Source organism: Belonocnema kinseyi, chromosome 2 (assembly GCF_010883055.1).
Source record: "Belonocnema kinseyi isolate 2016_QV_RU_SX_M_011 chromosome 2, B_treatae_v1, whole genome shotgun sequence".
NCBI lineage: Eukaryota > Metazoa > Arthropoda > Insecta > Hymenoptera > Cynipidae > Belonocnema > Belonocnema kinseyi.
The window spans coordinates 34595692-34614718 of record NC_046658.1 but is presented as its reverse complement, the minus strand read 5'-3'; the positions used below and the strand labels follow the sequence as shown (position 1 = coordinate 34614718).

At 34.2% G+C, this 19027-nt stretch overlaps 1 protein-coding gene across 1 annotated transcript in view; it reads left to right on the top strand.

Annotated features, from left to right (window-relative positions):
* LOC117182630 (neprilysin-1-like) overlaps window positions 1-19027 on the top strand; it is a 132926-nt gene that overhangs the window by 55704 nt on the left and 58195 nt on the right. The window contains exon 4 of the mRNA XM_033375733.1: window positions 14158-14403. Coding sequence (XP_033231624.1) covers window positions 14158-14403 — 246 coding nt within the window. The remainder of the gene's footprint in view (window positions 1-14157; window positions 14404-19027) is intronic.

Sequence of the window (19027 nt, the reverse complement as noted above, 5' to 3'; positions counted from 1 at the left end):
TTTTTTTTCAATTGGTTATAAAAACACGTAAACTCAGAAGATGTGGACTGTGACTGCACCATATATCTAGTTGGGAGGGGTGCTGACTGAAAACAGATGATTTGGAGCGATTCGCGCGCCATATGTTGGTCATTCTAAGGACTTATTGAACTACCCTCGTACATATAGAACAATGTATTCATTATAATAAACATGAGGAAGAGTACAAGAATCCGATGTATAAATTGTAAACCTCTATGCAAATTTTGTCATGTCTACCTAATGCAAGTAATATCTACCTACTATTTTAATCCGCACTTAGGAAGTACAAGAAGGTAAGAGAGGGTAAGAGAGTAAGCGAGGGATAGCTAGGGCAGCCCCCTTTCAGTGGAAATGGATGGGAACATCTAGGTTGAGGCCCAAAACTCTTACGGAGTTTCCCATAATCTGATGACATATTCGTAGTGAAAGCTAGCTGAACTTCAATAAAACAATTAAGCTTAATAACACTAGAGACTTTAAGAATTATTAGAGAAAAGTAAACGTAACAAAAACCTTAGGATATAAAAAGAACTGGTAATCGCGGAGAGACATGTTAGTAGATATGATTATACAGTACCCTCCCACTTACCGCGAAAGACTGGGAATAGGTTGAAATAATCGAATCTATTCAAAAAGTTAATGTCAAAATTTGAATTTTAAGTAAACGGATAGGAAAGACCATTCAGAGGTTATTATACAAATTTTATCTACGAAATCTTGAAAAAATTAGTGTTTTTTTAGAAGTGTTTCTTGGAAAAAATTGTAATACTTGAGCACTCTGGATAGGCATTTAAATTTTTTAATATATTTCAAATATAATATTGAGTAATTTTTTTTGTCTAGTTATTAACGTTCCATAAAAGTCTATTTTAGTACACATTTTTTTCGAGGAAACCATTCTCTACAACTCTACTGTTTTTAATCTTAAAAATGATTAAATAATTTTCAAATACAGTATTTTTATACCAAGTTTTTTCTTTAAAAAAAAAATATTTTAAGGGTTTCAGCCATAGGAAAATTTAATTTCAAACTTGGAAATAGCATAGTTGTACCAAATATTTTTCTTTAAAAAATAAGCTATTATTCATACAAAATCCATTTTTCAAACATTGGCAAGAAGTTATATTTAAAAAAATCAGTCGTGAACTACATTGTTAAAATACATTTTTGTAAGTTAACATTTTTTTCAAAAAAAATGTTTTTTTTTCAAATACTTCATCAGTAATATTGTTTTGATTCTAAAAATGATAGAAAACGTGTGTTTTTCAAAGATTTGAAATATTCTCACATATTTAACCTCACCTATAAATGTTACTGATGTATCTATTTCTCTCGCAATATCGATTGCGGTCTTCTTTTTAAATGCGATCAATTCTTTACAATTTTTCTTTAAAAAGAAGTTTTATCTCTTTCGTTCAAGAATTGTTAGCCATTTATGTATGAATTAGTGACTCTTTGAGTTAAAGGAAGAATTAAGTTTTAACCTCTTAAGTAAGTTTCATTAAATGTAATTTTTTAAATTGTGTTTACACGCGAGCATTTTGTTTAATGTGTGCGCACGCATATGTCGGCAGTGGGAGAAAAGCAAGTAGAAGAAGTCGCGATATTTAGTAGTGCGATAAGTGGAATGGTAGCATAAATTGATATAATATAAATTAATTGAAGGTGATCGTTATATAGAAGTACCTAGAGAAAAATTTTGAAATACAGGAAATATAAAATAAACCTAAAATTATAAAGTGAAAAATACAATAGTAAAATCCTTACGTTCTGCATGCAACAAATAATTTAACATAAAATTGCACACAAAAAGTAAAAATAAGACATTTTAGGATAAACTTAACTTGAGATACTTAAATTATATACGGGAATACTCCACAGAAGCTAATTTCAAGTCTTTCTATATATTTATTTTTAAGTCTTCTACACAAATAAATGCTGCATAGCAAAACTGTTGACTGTTCAGTTTATTTGAGCCTAAAAACATTAAATTTTTTCGCGGTCTACAATTTTACGGTGTCGGATTTAAATATGTAGAGTTTTTTTAGATGTTATGTAGTTTCAAAAATATAATTTAATAAAATATCTTGTGTAGAGTATTTTAATATAGAATTGTATTGTTTAGAGTTTATTTAAAACTTAAGAATGTAATTTATAAATTTGTGTAGAGTTTAGCGGTTTTGGACATAATTGTGATGAGTTTTAAATATATTGTTTGTGGGTTAAAAGCTTATATATGGTCCAGATCATAAAGGGGATACTCACTCGTTAAATATCTGAACGGATTAATCCCTTTAGAGTCTTATGACGTAGTATTACATAGTTATCATGCATTATTACACAATGAGCCGCCTTACACTGTACGCTAGTCGCAAGCTTAAATGGCTTAAGTGGGGACAGAGTGGGGATAAGCGCATCTTGAAGCATGAGAGGAAGAAAGACCATTCGCTTGCTCTCTAATCTCTCTCATGCTGCTCGATTAGGCCTAAGTTGCGCTTATTCTCACTAAATTATTACGCGAATATTACGGTGCTATTGTAGTGTATCGCAGCAATAGAATTCACTGAAACATAGGAGTAGGTTTGTATCAAAAGAAGAAATCAGTTGAAGTAAAATTTAAACCACAACTAAACTGAAATAACTAGTCACAAATATAATTAAATTTTTTGTAATATTTATATATTGAGTTCATTTTGAATATAAATTTCTTCATTACTTTTTTTGCGTCTAACGAAAGTTTACGAAATGTTAAAGATTAGAAAATTATCTCTTAGAACATAATTGAACAAAATCCCCCAAAAAGTGGAAAGGCTTTTTGGACCTCAAGGTTTGTACAAAAATTTTAACATAAGAAACTTAAAAAAACTCTGCAAACAAGTGTTTAATGCTTAAGGCTTCAATTTGACAACTTATATTTTTGGGTTTACACTTTTTATGTTTTTTAAATTTAAACTCTCTTCACTTTTTCTTTAGGACTTTTTGTTTTTTTTTATAATGAAGGATAAATAATCAAATCCATATGCGCCATGGGATACCGTAAAGCTGTGTGCGTAGACGGGGCAAAAACAAAGTTTAAACTAACTTTTTTGCATTGTTACAAAATTTTTTTCATTTATGATACTTCAAGGTATGTTATTTTTTACTTAACAACTCTGAATTGTTTACCTAAATTGTTAAATAAATTTTTTTTTAATTATTAACAATATAATTCCTTAAGTAATTTTTTTTTTTAATGAAAAAAGCATCTAGAGATATTGCCGAGAAGAAGCCAGAACTATCTTCACTATTTCTTTAGGACTTTTGGTTTTTTTTAATAATCAAGGATATATGTTAATTAACAACGTAATTGTTTAAAAAATGACTTTTTAAAAACAGTGAAAAACGCCTAGAGATATGGCTCAGACGATTCCGGTGGTGTTTTTACTTTTTGGCTACGTCTATTATTTCATTTTTTATTCAAGGACGAATTTTCAGATATGTATGCATAGCTAACTTCTGGGTCGTTATTTTTTTTGTCTAAGCCTACCTAACTCCGAGAACGGGTGTAAGACATTCAGAGATATTTCATCATCCCTGCCGAATTTCTTGCAGATTGTCGCGAGGTTGTACCATATTTTATGTGTGGGACAGTTCAGTGGCTGTGCCTTGTAAACATCTGAATCACTATCCTTATATCTCTCTTGGGTAATCCCAGGATTTTCCTCGCTTTGTCCATCCTGATGATGGTTTTCGCCTGTCGCAAACACTGTGGTCGTCCGAATCCATCTTTTGATGGCCATCCCGATATAACAAGAAGCTAGTCCCAGTACCAGTTCCTGTCCTATGGATTCATTTGTTACACAGCTTTTTGCTAACTGGTCATATTTTTGGTTGGCCTTGATCCCTATGTGACCCAGAACCCATAAGAGAGCCAGGTTGTTCTTTTCTGCAAGTTGTTTGTATTATTTTTTCAATTCCCAAACCAGCTCTGATGTTATGTCGGGTTTCCCAACTTCAGTTAATATCGCTTGGATTTGCGAGCCAATTATAATATGCACCCAGCAGCGTTTTCTTCTATTAATATCTCAGGAGAGCGGAGCACAGCCAGGGTCTCCACCTGAAAGACGGTGACAATCCGCCGAAGTGACTCCTATCTCCCTCCTTCTCATTCAGTGATAGATTCTTGCTCCTAACCTTCCTACTGCTTTCGAGCTGTTTGTGTATCAGATTTATACTTAAAAGAGAGGATTAACATTTGCTTTTCACATTTTCCTGCCTGGAATGCTGACGCTAGATGATATTACATGGAATTCTAGTGTGAGTAGTCCCCCAATTTATCAACTTCCTCTTTCAAAAAATGTTGAACAATTGATTCAAAACAAAACAAAAATTAAAAATTCCGCAAAATTGGCTTTTCAGATATCAAATAATGTTCTTTTTCAACAATATGGCCGATTTTGAACAATAAAACGGATTTTAAAAGAAGAATAGTCATTTTTTGTAGGGAATATAAACCTCTTTGGCTTTTTCTTAAAAACCCTAATTATTTCATACTCACTAGAGTACCGACCTGGAAGCGTTCTCCTCGTGCACCCACCTGCGTCCGATTTCTAGTTTCGCTAAACAAAACTAAAAAATCCGTGTATTTTGAGCATTTTCTGAAGAAAATATCGTGTGCACTATGGGAGGGAGGCCTTTTTTTGTCTTTCGCGCATTTGCAGAACGAATCATAGGGCGAGGCTCCCTCGCTCTATGAGTCGTTCTTTAAATATTACCCTCAACAAAAAATGCCTCCATCCTACCTCTGCTGCATAATATACTATTAATGTATAACTTCAAATTCATGCTTAAAACGTCTAATTAAAATCGTTATACTATTCGAATGCTCAAGCTTGGAGTGACGCTTTAAACCCATAAATTTACTATATATCACTTTTTGCTATTTTTATTTTTAAACTATTTCTACATTTCAACCTATTAAATTCGTTCTTTAAACATTATTACGGAGGTAATGCCGAGGGGAAGAATTAGGATCGGAATTACTTAGAAAAGGGTTGAACTTAATTAAATACATTGTTAGGAGACAATAAGAGGTTCATTGCCGGTTACAGCGATCCCTGAGATCAGGTAGACCGTTGTGGCGTGTTAGGAGATTGAGTTAAAACCGTTAAAAAAAAACTGAAAGTAACTTACCGCGATAATTCTCGAACTTAAATTATTAACTAGGATAATGCGTCTCCCGAATCGATATTGACCATGGTGCAGAACTCACAGAAACGACTGCAGTACAGCCAAAGTGAATTATGATTAGGATCCCGCACCAAACGATACCTGGCCGTAGTCAGAATAGCACTTTAAACTTGGAATTGTGTGATTTATAGCCCCAATTAACTATTCTAAGGTTAAGGTAGCGGTGTACAGCCATGCAAGTATTTAAGGCCATAGTCCCCACATCAAGCCAAAGGCTCAAATGCATATGCAAAAAGTCTTCAAAAACGTTTTTCAACTGAGTCTATGATCATCAGCCTCTTACCATTGTGGACATCCTCGCGGCGCTATTCACTTGACTAGAAATTGGACCAATCTGGATTCTAGTAGCCTCCGGCGTAGCATGCGTCCTATTTTGCTTACTAGCTGGTCTGGAACGCTACACCTTAAAGCCTTGAAAATGATGAATTCTGGAGTGGTATTGCTAAATACACCCACTATGTCCAAAAAGGTGTCTACGGCATACCCTCTCTGTTCCAATTTGTCTATGGCAGCATGGAGAGCAGTTTTTATAGAGCAGCGTGACTAAAAAACGTGCTGCCCTCTGTGCAGCGGAGAGCCTAGAAGCACCTCGTCCCTGATATAGCTCACGTCCAGCTTCTCTAACGTCTTTAGAATGAAGGACGTTACACTGATCGCCAAGAAAACTTTAGCAACAATGCAGCTCTCCTTCCCAGGTTCAGGAATAAAGGCCAATCTGTCGTCCTTCCATTCCGAATGCACGTGTTTTAGGGCAATACCAATAGAAATACCAATCGACCTTTTCCCTCTTAGAGCCTTAATCGCCATCCAATCGGTTGATTTGAATTCGCTAAAAACCTGGGAAGTGGACATGCTTTAGATGATTCCACGTTGCTCATTCATCTTCAGCGAGGCGACCTATTTGCAATCTAACTACAATTAATTTATGCCACTTATTTTGCGTGTGATTGGGTCTACTCATGATATGGTTGTCAAAATCACAACCTTGTAGCTACATGCTTGTAGTTCCTCCAACCACTATGTGTATATGTCCCACAACCATTGTTTGTATCTCATCCATTTCTAAATGATTAAGTATAGTTACGCAGATTCACGTGCGCCAAAGCACAACACGTATCTGCAGCCATCAGGCCCCTGATGCCATCACATTGATTCTTACGTGCCACGAATGCAGGTGAATAGAGAGTGCAATCTGGTGCAATTCTTAAAGTGTTAACATATTGAAATATTAAAAGTGTCTAAAAAATGGAGATTCAAAGAAAAATGTCGACAATATTTAAAGGAATGCAAGATATTCTGGCATAATTTCATAGACAATTCTTTTCGCACATTGTCAAAATGCGTATCGCCTAATTTCCTCTAATAAATCAACTTTTTCAGTCTGTGACAGATTTTTCAATTTCAACTGCAGAACCTGCTTGATTTAAAACGGATTCAGTCTGGATATCATGCAAATTTAAATAAAAATTAGTGAGTAATGACTGAAGATAATTATTCTTCAACCAGCAATGCTAATTGTGACAGACTCCTTCTTTGGATGATAACCTTTACTGTGTGTCTGTGACAACCACAGTCTATGATTACCGTGACCAATGTGGTTGTGGCAACCATCGTACATACTTGGGGGCTTCCATGAACCACTTGGCCCAATTCTTGCAACTTTTTGACTCCCCCCTCCCTTCATGTAGTCTACCGTAGCATTATCGTCGACCCACCTCCCACCCACCAAGGGTGCCATGATTCGTTAACTAATGTAAACAAACAAAAAGACTTGGAGCAGGGGCACTCGGTTTGGTTTTCAGGGATCGAATTTAGAACTCCGCACGCTATTTGAAAAAAGAAGTAAGCTATACGCTTTTATTATTATTATTATTTTTTACACCTGAATATAAAACCACGTGGCTCGGATGCATAGCCCCCTCCCCAAGTGGTCCACCGTCGCCTTTCGTAGAACCCCTCCCCCTAAAGCAACCACGTGATTTATGGAAGGCTCCTTGTGGCAGCTACACAGTGTAGATCTTACAATTAGTCTCTTATACAAACAGGTACGTAATTGTGGGAACCACAGTTACATTTGGACCATATTTCACTATTTTTTTGGTTTTAACAACTATATATTTAAGTATGTTGCAAACATACAGTTTCCGGTCTTTTGGCCATACTTTCTCTTCCATGAGCAACTTATTGGTTTTCCTAATCTGAATTAACTAATTTTACGAAGTACAATTTCATGTCATTTTTGATCATATTATTGATAAAAGTAACCATCTGGAAGAAAACTATTATAAAGAACGGCACGTCCCAAAAAATGTCGGACCTGACACAGAAAAAGCTACACTACATTTTAATTTTTTAATTTAAAAAAACATCAAAATACTTTTAAGCTATTATACTTAGCTCTATACTCTCCAAGAAATGATTGGCTGAAAATTGTGTGCCACAACGTCTGTTCAAATTGGCAGATGAGTCAAGTCTGTTGGCCACAGTGAACATTTTAAATTCTTGCATGTCTATTGGTCACTGCAGCAATGCATTAGAACCTATAACCATCGAATACACCAAACTCTCGCTTGCAGTCCAGTGTCGGGGGTTTCCTTCAAATATTCTTGGACTGAATTCAGGAGGATCAAAACGTAAATAGTTAGGACCGCCTAAACCATTTCCTATCGGAAAAAATGCTATTGCGCAATTTACTTGGATTGAGTAATCGGGCACTGTAGCCCTTCCAAGACGACTGTCGCAACTGCTTTCGCCCTGCATCCATGAGAAACTGCAGGGGCCAGCAGTTTTAGGAAAGCCAAAAACGGAGCGAGTGAACTCGAGAGTTGGATTTAGTTAGCGAGTAGTCCCAAACGTGGCTTCCTGATCTATGGCGCATGTGTCAAAGAGACACGTTTGAATTGTTGGAATCATTGGTTTCAGAACTCAAAATGTCACACCCAACTTGATAGGAGTCAAGAGAGGCTCATCTTGGCTCAAAGAAGCTTAGCGTCGACATATTTTTACTAACTTAGTTCACACGAATTGAGATATCGACATGAGTGATTAGAAAATGTAATATATGGCCCTAATGAACTTATGCATAATCCTTGATTTTCGGTGTGGGCGTGAGTTGTTGCGAAAAATACGTCGAATAATTATTTTGAGCTTATTATGACGTGCCTTAACGATCTCGAACAAAAAGTGACGTGTTCCTTGCTCTTTATGAAATTGCATAATTTTCAATACAGACGAATTTTCGAGGATGGAAAAGAATAAAATAGCGGACTATGGTATAAAATATGCAAGGATTTTAAATACAAACTTTTATTTTTCAACGGTATAACCCATATTTTGCATCTGATTCATGGCTCTTTTCCAATCGGTCGCATTTAATTAAAATTAAAAATTTTTATCGTGCATCAGTTTATGTAATTAATCGTTCACAATCGGCAATTACCATTAAACAATGCTGAATCAAATCATTTTTACTGTTCATTCAGACGCATCCAGTCGATTTGTGTTTCCAAGGCTTTTTAGCCACCTAACAAATTATTACTGTCAAGTTCATAGTACAGACTACAAACAGGATTGGAAGTACGATCTATCTGAAATAGGTGATTCAGGCAAAACAAAACGGCACAGTAACATTTTGAGTAGTTGCTCTGACCCAGGTAGTAAGATGAGGCAGCCATCCTCAAATCGTGAAAGAAACATCTTAAATAAAGATTTGAATATTGCATTATTTTTTTCTCTTATAAATGCATTCGAAATTCCCAACGACATTTAATATAATTTAATAGAATTTTATCTTTATTTGTATTTATACACTTATGTACGAATTTGAAAACAGAATTTTCTGAAATTTGATACTTATTCACTTTAAAAATAGGCAATACTTCAGAAAACTAACGCTAGATTTCTACGTAACGTCTTCTCGAAGGAGACTTTGTATCAAAAGTATTTAAGAACACGAAAGTTGCTCACTATCGTTACTCTAGTTTCCCATGCAAATAAATCTGTTGCCTCTTAGTATAGATTGCAAAGGAAAGGAAAAAATGATAAGTCTAAATTAGACTGAATTTTCAAGTACACACATGAGACTTTAAGTTTCCGAGTAAACTAGTTAGAATTAATACATAAATGTATGGAATTTAAAACAAATGTGTTTGAATATTCGTATACACATATGCTTCAATTTTAAAATAAATTCGTTTGAATTGGTGTAAAAATGTTTCGAATTTCCATTAGGCTGTTTGAGAATTCACACTTTTCTAGTAGAATTTCCCAAGAAGTTTAGGATTTTCAAATAAATCAGTTGGGTTTAATATAAAAATGTATGGAATTTCAAAACACATTTTCTTGAAAATTTAGACACTTTACTCTTTCAATTTTCCATAAAACATGTTTTATAAGATATTCGCATATGATAATTGCTTCACATAATGATTAATTAAATTTTAAAGAATATTTTTAAATTGTGTACCCTTCATATGCATTTACACCCATTACGTTATATTATATTCCTGACGTGCGAGATCCGACAGATGCGCATCTTGAGGGAGCGTTCACATATTACGTAATTTTTTTTTAATTATCTTTAAAAATATAATAGACGTTTTCTAATTAAAACAAAAGGTTTCTTAAGATGAAGTACTGCATAGAAATAAATAAATTTACTGCAGGAAGAAGGTGATTTCATCCAAAGTGGACGTTGGCTCCTTTTCAATCACTCAGAAATGGATGGGTTGTGGCAGAAACTGGTAAGCGTTTAAATCCCGAGGAGAGCAGATTAAGGGGATCGGTTCTGTAGTTTGTGTACTGATCTAAAAAAAGTTCCCAGGATTAAATCTTTAAAAGATCTAAACCTCCAAAATTCTGAAATGTTTTACTCCTGATTAAAACTAAACCAAAGACACTTTCAAACGATCCCGCAGGGAGGGGACAGCCATCCTAAAGAGTTAGGTTTAGAACCTACTTTCAGCTCTGTGGAGTTTTATTCTCACTCCATGCAATATAATTTTAATCTCTGAATTTCTGTTTTTGAAATCTGGATAAAATCTATTTTATAGTAATTTATCAAGTTATCACTAATTCTTCATATTGATTCATATTTATATAAATATTGAATAATACAAAATGAGTACCATTCAGAAACATAAACAAAATTAAGTAAATCTGAAATATTGATATATACTGATAAGTGTCAACCATAAGCGTTAATTATGAAGGCATATTCCAGAAACAAATAAATTAAAGGATATCTACAAGATTATCTTAACCAATTTTTTACTTTGGTTAGAAAAAATCAAAAATACAAATTTTGATTGCACCAAAATGAATGAATTATTACATTTTCATCCATTCTGATAAGGTATTAGTTTGTTGTGAAAACTGACTTTATGCTTTTTAAAACCTTCAATTATGCCTAAAAAAACATCTAAATATGTTCTTATTGTGCGCTTTAAAAAACTGTTTTATCCTCATAATATGCCTTCTTTTCCAACAAATATTTCACGAAAAAGACTTTTCTTGCCGTATTTATAAAATAATCTCAACTTTGTGTGAAATGTAAAAGGAAAGTGAATGTGTGTTGGGGGCGGGGGAGACACAAATAAGAACGTGCTTAAAATGGAAATAAGCCAGATTTAATTATGCTTGTTTATTTTGAAACGCCCAAATGTCAGCGATCCATTTTTGGTAAAAAGTAAAAAAACTTGAACATTTTCAAATTGTGGAGACCACTTTTTTTCCAAATTTCAAAATCCTATGGACACCTATTTTTATTTTTAAAAAATGCAAACAGTTTATCCCCATTTCTCTCTTTTTGATAAAATAAAAATTACCAAAGTTATAGCATTTTCGAAATCAAAAAAACCTAACGAAAATGAACATTTGAAGCCAAACAAAGCGTTATATGGGAAAAAGTAAAGAGAAGAAAAACGTGACTATTTAAAGGCCCTACAAAGACTATCCTAAAAGCGTTTTGAATTTGGATAAAAAATCGAAAAATCTCATTTTCATCGCACAAAAACTAATGAAAAGGCCATTTTTACCATTTTATGATCAAACAAAGTAAAATACGAAAAGAGATGAATCAACAAAAATTGTGCACCCACAAAAGATCTACAAATTTGTCATAAATTACTTTTATTGGGATAAGTACTTTTTGGTTTATTCGTAAAAAAACTTAATTGAAACTAAAAAGATAAAAAATTGGTGACAAACGACACAAGCTGCGAAAACAAATGAGACAAAATTTATTCAACAAAAAGAGATCAAACAATTTTGTATGAAACTTTTTTTTTGATAGGATGCGCCGTTTTTGTTTTACTCGCAAAAAATAACCTTAAAAATAATTGAATTAAAATTTTTGAATACGATACAAGGTATGTAAAAAAATTAATAGACAAATGTTGCTCGTCCAAAAAGGAACTACACATTTGTTATGAATAATTTTTAGACAGAAGGAGTGCGCCGTCCAATAATGTTTCTTTTCCAAAAAATTCATCAGAACCGGCACATTCTGACTCATTAGAAATCGATCTCTTGAAAACAGCAAAGGGGTTTAACTCTTAGGATTCAGCTCCGTGAATGTTCAAAACCTATAGAAATTCAGTAAGTCTCATCTTTCCAGTATTTTCATCCTCTACTGATCCCATCCAAACCGGAGTGGGGCAGAGTTCGTTCAATGAAGACTTACTCTTCTCGAAATTCGTTCCAGGTACCTACGTGTCTGATTCAATCTTTTCGCGAATTGTTTGCGGAGTGATGTCTCCGAACTTAAGGGATTGGATGACGCCTCTTTCAAGCTATTGGTCCCCTACAGTTTTGCAGCCTCACTTTCGACTCCCTCGGAATTCACTCTCATTCCCTAATAAATACACGCTGTCTTTAGCAAGGTGTTCAGTTTTATATTCGAGGTATGTTCAAAAAATAAGGTGACTTTATGGTTTTCTCAAAAAATATTAATTTATTCCTCAATATTTATGTTGTCCCCTTCATTGTAATCCCCCTCAGATATATAACACTTGTGCCAACGCTTTTTCCAATCATCGAAGCACTTCTGTTAATCATTTTGTGGTATAGCCTTGAGTTCATTCAGCTAGAATCAAAGAAGACAGTGAGCAAAACCTTCACATTTGACCGAACTTGACGTGCTTTTTTCGGTCTTGGAGACTCAGGATGCTTCCACTGAGACGATTGGGCTTTAGTTTCGACGTCATAACCATATACCCACGATTCATCCCCAGTTATAACTCTTTTGAGAAAATGAGGATCATTATTGACTTCATTCAAAATCTCCTAAGCGATGGTCATGCGATGGATCTTTTGATCAAAATTAAGCAGTTTTGGAACAAAGTTCGCTGACACACGTCTCATGCCCAAAACGTCCGAAAAGATAGCATGGCATGAGCCAACCGATATGCCAACATCTTCAGCAACTTCTCTGATGGTAATTTAGCGATTTTTCAACACCATTTCTTCCACTGCTTGAACGTTTTCATCGGTTGTCGACGTGCTGGGACGTCCAGGGCGAGGTTCGTCTTCGACATCCTCTCGGCCTTCTTGGAACAGCTTGTACCACTTATACACATTTTTCTTACTCAGAGTAGACTCACCGTATGCAACTGTCAACATTTCAAGAGTTTTAGAGCACTGGATTCCATTTTTCAGACAAAATTTAATGCAAACTCTTTGCTCTATTTTTTTCGAAAGAAGAAAATCGCCGAGCACACCAAACCCTTCTAACCTTTTACGCCTCTGACAGAAAAACAACACGAGCTATATAGTCAAAACTGTGAACATATGATCGTGACGAGTGTACCAACACAACAAAACAAAAAATTAAAAACTTGAATGTAGGTATCCCGCGAAAAGTCCCACTGAAAAAAAGAAATTACTTGATTTAAAGAAATGCAGTACTGAACACGTACAATTAAATATTTTTTGGATTTCATGAAATTTTGCTTATAACAAAAGTGTGTGTGTGACGATTCTTAACGTTTTTCAGATTAGATGGAACAATGAATTAATTTTTTTAATTAAAATACTTTTTCTGAAAAAAAGATCTCCTTTTGCTTCGCTGGGAATCGAAACCAGGTCTTCAGTGACAATGTAAATTTTTTTAGAAATTACAGTGTGGTAGTCAAATGTTAGGAACATCATTATTTACCAATACACTGAAACCGCTTTTATATCCGCTCACACTTATATCCTCTCGCACTTATATCTCTGCATAGCTCTCATTTATACTTTTTATACTTTTTATATTTTCGCAGCTCGAAAATTTCCCCTTCGCTGAGCAGCATTGGTGGGATCCCCTCCCTGAAGGATATAAGTGAATGTTTATGTTCTCGGACGGCGCATTAAGCGCGATTTCAGTGTATTATTATAAACAATCATTTACAATTTAAATGTTTTTTACATTTAGAAATAAATATTATAAAGTATAATTATTTATTTGGAGATTTCGATACACAAAATTGATGGTGCAGAAAATTAATAAATCTTTATTAATAGATAAACAACCTGATAACAGGCGTAACAACTTATATTCACGCAGTGTCGAAACCAATCAGGTTTTTGACAACAATGTGTTCGATATTTTCAAGATATTTAGTAACATTGCTATATTAGGCAATTAAAAATGTTACGTACTCGAGTTACCCCCCCCCCCCCCCCCCCCCCCCCCCCCCCCCCCCTACATAACAGCCTGTATCGAAACAAAAAAGCCCCTCTTCTTTTATTTTTACGTAATATATGAATGTTCCCTAAGCGTGATCAAAGTTCGGAGGTAGGGCGCGATGAGAATGTACTAGAAATGTGCTAGAATGCCAGAAAATAATATAGTACCTACTTATATTTATTCTAGTGCAAGTATAAAATTAAGTACTCACAAAAACTATTTCCTTTGTTCTTGCACAGCTGCTAGTTTATTATCAGCCATGAATCAAACAGCATCGCCCTGCGAGGACTTTTTTCAATACGCCTGTGGAACGTGGAATCGCCTTCATGTTATTCCGGAAGATAAAAGTTCCATTAGCACTTTCGAGGTGATGGCAGATCAGCTTCAGGTGATCCTTAAACGAGTCCTGGAAGAACCATTGAATAATCAAGACAACGAAGCGACTATGAAGGCCAAGATGTTCTACAAGTCCTGCATGGACATCCGTGGGTACAAAAAAAAGTAACAACGTCGAAACGATAAAGTTTTCAAAGGATGGAATTCTGACACGTTTTGTTAGACCGTAAAGCGACGCTTTATACGGCTATAACTTTACAATTACCTTATAAAGTATTCTTAGAGCACTTGTGAGGTTATCCATATAAAAATACAACATCACGTATCGACAAAAGAACTCTCTAAAGGAATCAAAATGGCTTTCCGTGGATTTAACTTAAATTTGCTAATTTTGTATGATAGAAAACATTACCTATATCAAAATAACAAGATTACATTGAATGTAAATAATACCAAAATTACCAAAATCCACGGAGAAATCTTGTGTACATTTAGTACGGGGTCTTTGAATCAGTACATGGAGAAACCTTTTGCTATAATATTTGCTAAAAATTAAACTAGATTTTACTATTTTTATTTTGCAATGGAGGGGCATAGTGGAACTTTTTTAAAGTTTACTACTTCGAGAAGTAACTAGTAACTACATGCCGAACTACAAAATTCATTAGAATAAAATGTAAAAATGTTACATTTATTTAAAAGAGGTTTGAAGTATTTACAAAGATCTGAAGTGAACCAGCAAGAAATGTATTATAGCCACACTGTAAAAAAAGATTTGTGTAAAATTACAAAGTTTCGGAAAATTAAATATTGTATCATTGTAAATATCACACACTTCACTGTGTGATTTTACAAAAGTATGTAAAATTACATCCTTTAAAGATGTAAATAAAAGTACCCTCCAACAGCAGTGTAATATTACACACTCGATAAAAATAAAATTACACATTCCCTCGTACGAACTTTACATTCATCAGGGAAAATTCAGTCGCAGCGTGTAAAAATACCATGCGTCGGTAAAATCAATTTCCTGTGATTGAAAATTACATCGACATTTTTAATTTGATCAAAGATCTTTAATTTTACCCTGGCGGAAACTGTAAAATTTTTGATTTATAATTAATTTGAAATTTACAATAATTAATCAAATAATATGTGAATACGAAAGCGTCTCTCGTGTTCGTTGTTTATCGATGCCTTCATCCTTCAATTTTGGAGCATTCTTATTTTTAATGCAAGAAAATTGACAGCTTTGGTTAACTTTTGACAGATTTCACACAAAGTAGACCGAATCTGAGCTATTCCTATTTTGCCTTTTACATTTTCTGCTATTGTAACGGAAAAAATGCGGTTATTCAAAACGTATATTTAATATTTTTTTCACGGAATATTTAAACATAAAAAATACGCTTAGTATCTTATGTGTTTTAGATGAGTGGTAACGTGTCCGGCTTGTGTTTCTTCAATCTCCATGAAATTGTACGAAGTTTGAGCTTTCGAGTGTTCGAAACCTGTCGCCCTGATAAATTTTATTTTATTCTTTCACATAATGAATTTTACATTTTCGCATGTAAAATTATCGGCCGAATTGGAATATCAAAACAGTTTCGTAAAGTTACTCCGATACACGAGGGTCCTTTTATTTACATTGAACAGAGATGTAAAATTCAATAGATTTTTTTTACAGTGCACTTACTAATTTCGGTGGAAGAAAATTCTAAATTTCTTGCAATAATATCTGCAGAAAATTGCAATATTTAAAAAAGACTATAGTAAAGTCGAGAGAGACCGGTACAATGATTTAGTAAGGTGCTTAGTAAAAATTGGTGCAGTCAGATTAGCAGACGAAAAAATATAAACCCCTCATGCGCCGCGTCTCGTTGAAGGTTACAACACACGTATCCGTTACACAAGCATACGACGTAAATGCAGACTCTTTTATTATGGGATTTTTAACTCTTTCGGACTATTATATTTATTCAAATAGTAATTGTAACTTTACGAATTATCATAATTTATTGCAATAAGGATCTTTACATAAAACCAAATTGAGTGATTCATAAATTTAAGGAATTTCATTAGAGCGTTGTTCGGCTGACATCGTTTCCGCTCGGCTGCAATCGGTCCAACACTCGCTTACTAAATCATTTACTAATATTCCAGAGCCATCTTCCGAATTTGTCTTACTCCATGATACAGGAAATAGAGTGTCATAGTATAATTCATATTCCTACAGACAATAGCAATTCTTCTTACAAATTTAGTCTTTTATGTTATTTTAGGTACTTATTACTTCTACTCTTTTCATATAATTTAATTATGTCTCTACTAATTTATCCTATCTAGGATTTTACTATAAAAAATACTAAGACTTCGTATTACAATTTGGAAAATCTCCTATAAAAATATCATAGCTTACGACTATTGTATTAAAGTATACGAATTATCGCCTTGGTCCCTCGATTGTAACCCAGTTTAGTAATTTTTCCAGTACAAAGTTTCTCAGTGTAGTGAAAATTATGTTACTGAGTTCAGACAATAATAATTTTCATTGATTAAAAAGTGAAACCATCGACAAAGAAGTACTGAATAATCAGCGAAAGCAATTTATCAGGGTAAATGCTCACTGATCGGAATCACTAACATACCTACTTCTCTTAATCCAAATACTACGTAGGCCGTTGTTTTGTTTTGAGGAAGTTCGTTAAAAGTCTAGGTTTGTCCACAGAGCGGGGGGGGGGGAATTTGTGATAAATTTTCTGCGTGCTCAGATAAGTGGTACATGAACGTCTCCTAAACTTTTTTCGGTCCACATGATTTTTTTGTTACTGGGTGCGGTCATGTTGTCTGCGACTCCCCTACTAAAATTTCCCTGATGCGAAGGAAACAAGGAAAACTAATGGTGAAACAAATGACGATTCAACGATTCTTTTCTTTGTTTTGCATGCAACAAAGGAAAAAGATAAACGAATCCGCAGTCCGCCTTAACAAACGTCCCCCATATGAAGTAAAATATATATTTTCCAGTCACAGTTAAGAAAAAACTCAGTACAGATTTAAATATGGTTTTTTCCTTTGGATTGAATAATTTTTCTCCGACAGAAAAGAATCAACTCCAATGTATAGATTCTATAAAACTTTCATCGCAAATTTTTAATAGTGTGGAAAAGAGGAAAGCGCTGGAGGAGAGGTAGGACCGTATCACGGCGAAAAGGAAGAGAACAAAACATAGGAAATGCTAGAACAGAAGCTCGAACAACCCAGTGGAAAATCCACGTCTCTATTATTTCACTGTATGGCTTTTATTCACAAATGTATATAATTTATTTCTATCTTCTGAGAATGACAATGAAAGCTTTGAGAACACGTCTCAAGGGACTTCCGTTTCCATTGTCTCCAAGTGGTTTCGAGGAAAACGTTTTAATGAAAAGAATACATGAATGTATTAACTTTTTTAATAATATCTAGCACAATAGAGCTATCATCGTTAATATCTAAAGCTTTAGACTAATTTTCAAAAGAATATTTATAAAAAGTGTTAGGAACGGATACACTTATAATCAAATAATTATCTGGCCGACCAGATTTTTAACCCAGAAATTAGGCTATACTTTTCTATAGGATTCTGACGCGCTGAATACAAATCTGGTCTTAGATTTTCTCAAAACCTGGTTTTTCTCGCGATATCTTAACGCTATATTGAAGACTAGATTACACGGCGGGCTGATTTTTTCCGTAAAATCTAGTCAAAACAATTAGGATTGTGGAGTCGCTGATCTCGAATCTGTGGTCAGAGTTGAAAATTCAATATGTCGGATCCAATATGGCGTCTACGGTTGACACACTTTATAGCGAATTCCCAAAAATTCCAAAAATTGCTTATAAATGGTTACTCGGGAGTTTCTGGGATTGCTGATATCGAAGCTGCGGTCAAAATTGATAAATTTAAGATGGAGGCTACAGCTGCACACACCATAGTCACAGATTCGAGATCCGCGACCCCAAAAACCCACGAGTAACCATTTTGAAGCACTTTTCGGAAATTTTAGTAACTCCCTATGAAGCGTGGCCACTATAGCCACCATATTGGACCAGAAATTTAGGATTTAGAAATGATGACCCCATATTTGAGATCAGCGACCCCAAAACTCGCGAGCAACCATTTTCAAGCACTTTTTGAAATTTTTAGGAACTCTCCATGAAGTGTATCAACAGTAACTGTCATATTAGATCCGCCATATTTAACCAGGCTTTAAGCAATTCTGAGCCAGATTTGAATTCAGCGCGTCAAAGCCCTTTAGAAAAATATAGTCTAGTTTCTGGGTTTGAAGAAAAAAAAATGTTGTCGGCCTATGTAATCGTCCCGCATATCAACGGCATATCCTATTTATGTTGCAAGATATTCTATGGATATATATATTATGAATATTTTCGGGATACTCCTACCTACTAAAACTGTTCAAATCCTGGGGATATCCATATTATATCCTGAGACGTTCCGGGACTTTTGTGGCTTACACTGATAAATTTTTTGTTTGAAACAAACAAATTCGTTTCATATCATACGATGGAAGGTACAAATGTTTTGTTTAAACCGGTAAAACATTTATTTAATGTCAATAAATAAAAAATATCTACCTAATTAATTCAAACAAATAATTTGTTTAATACGATTTACTCTATGTAAATAAAGTATTTGCTTCAATTAAATATATTTGAGGCTTTGAGGCTATATTTAAGGCTTTCACACAATAAATACTATAATTTTAATGC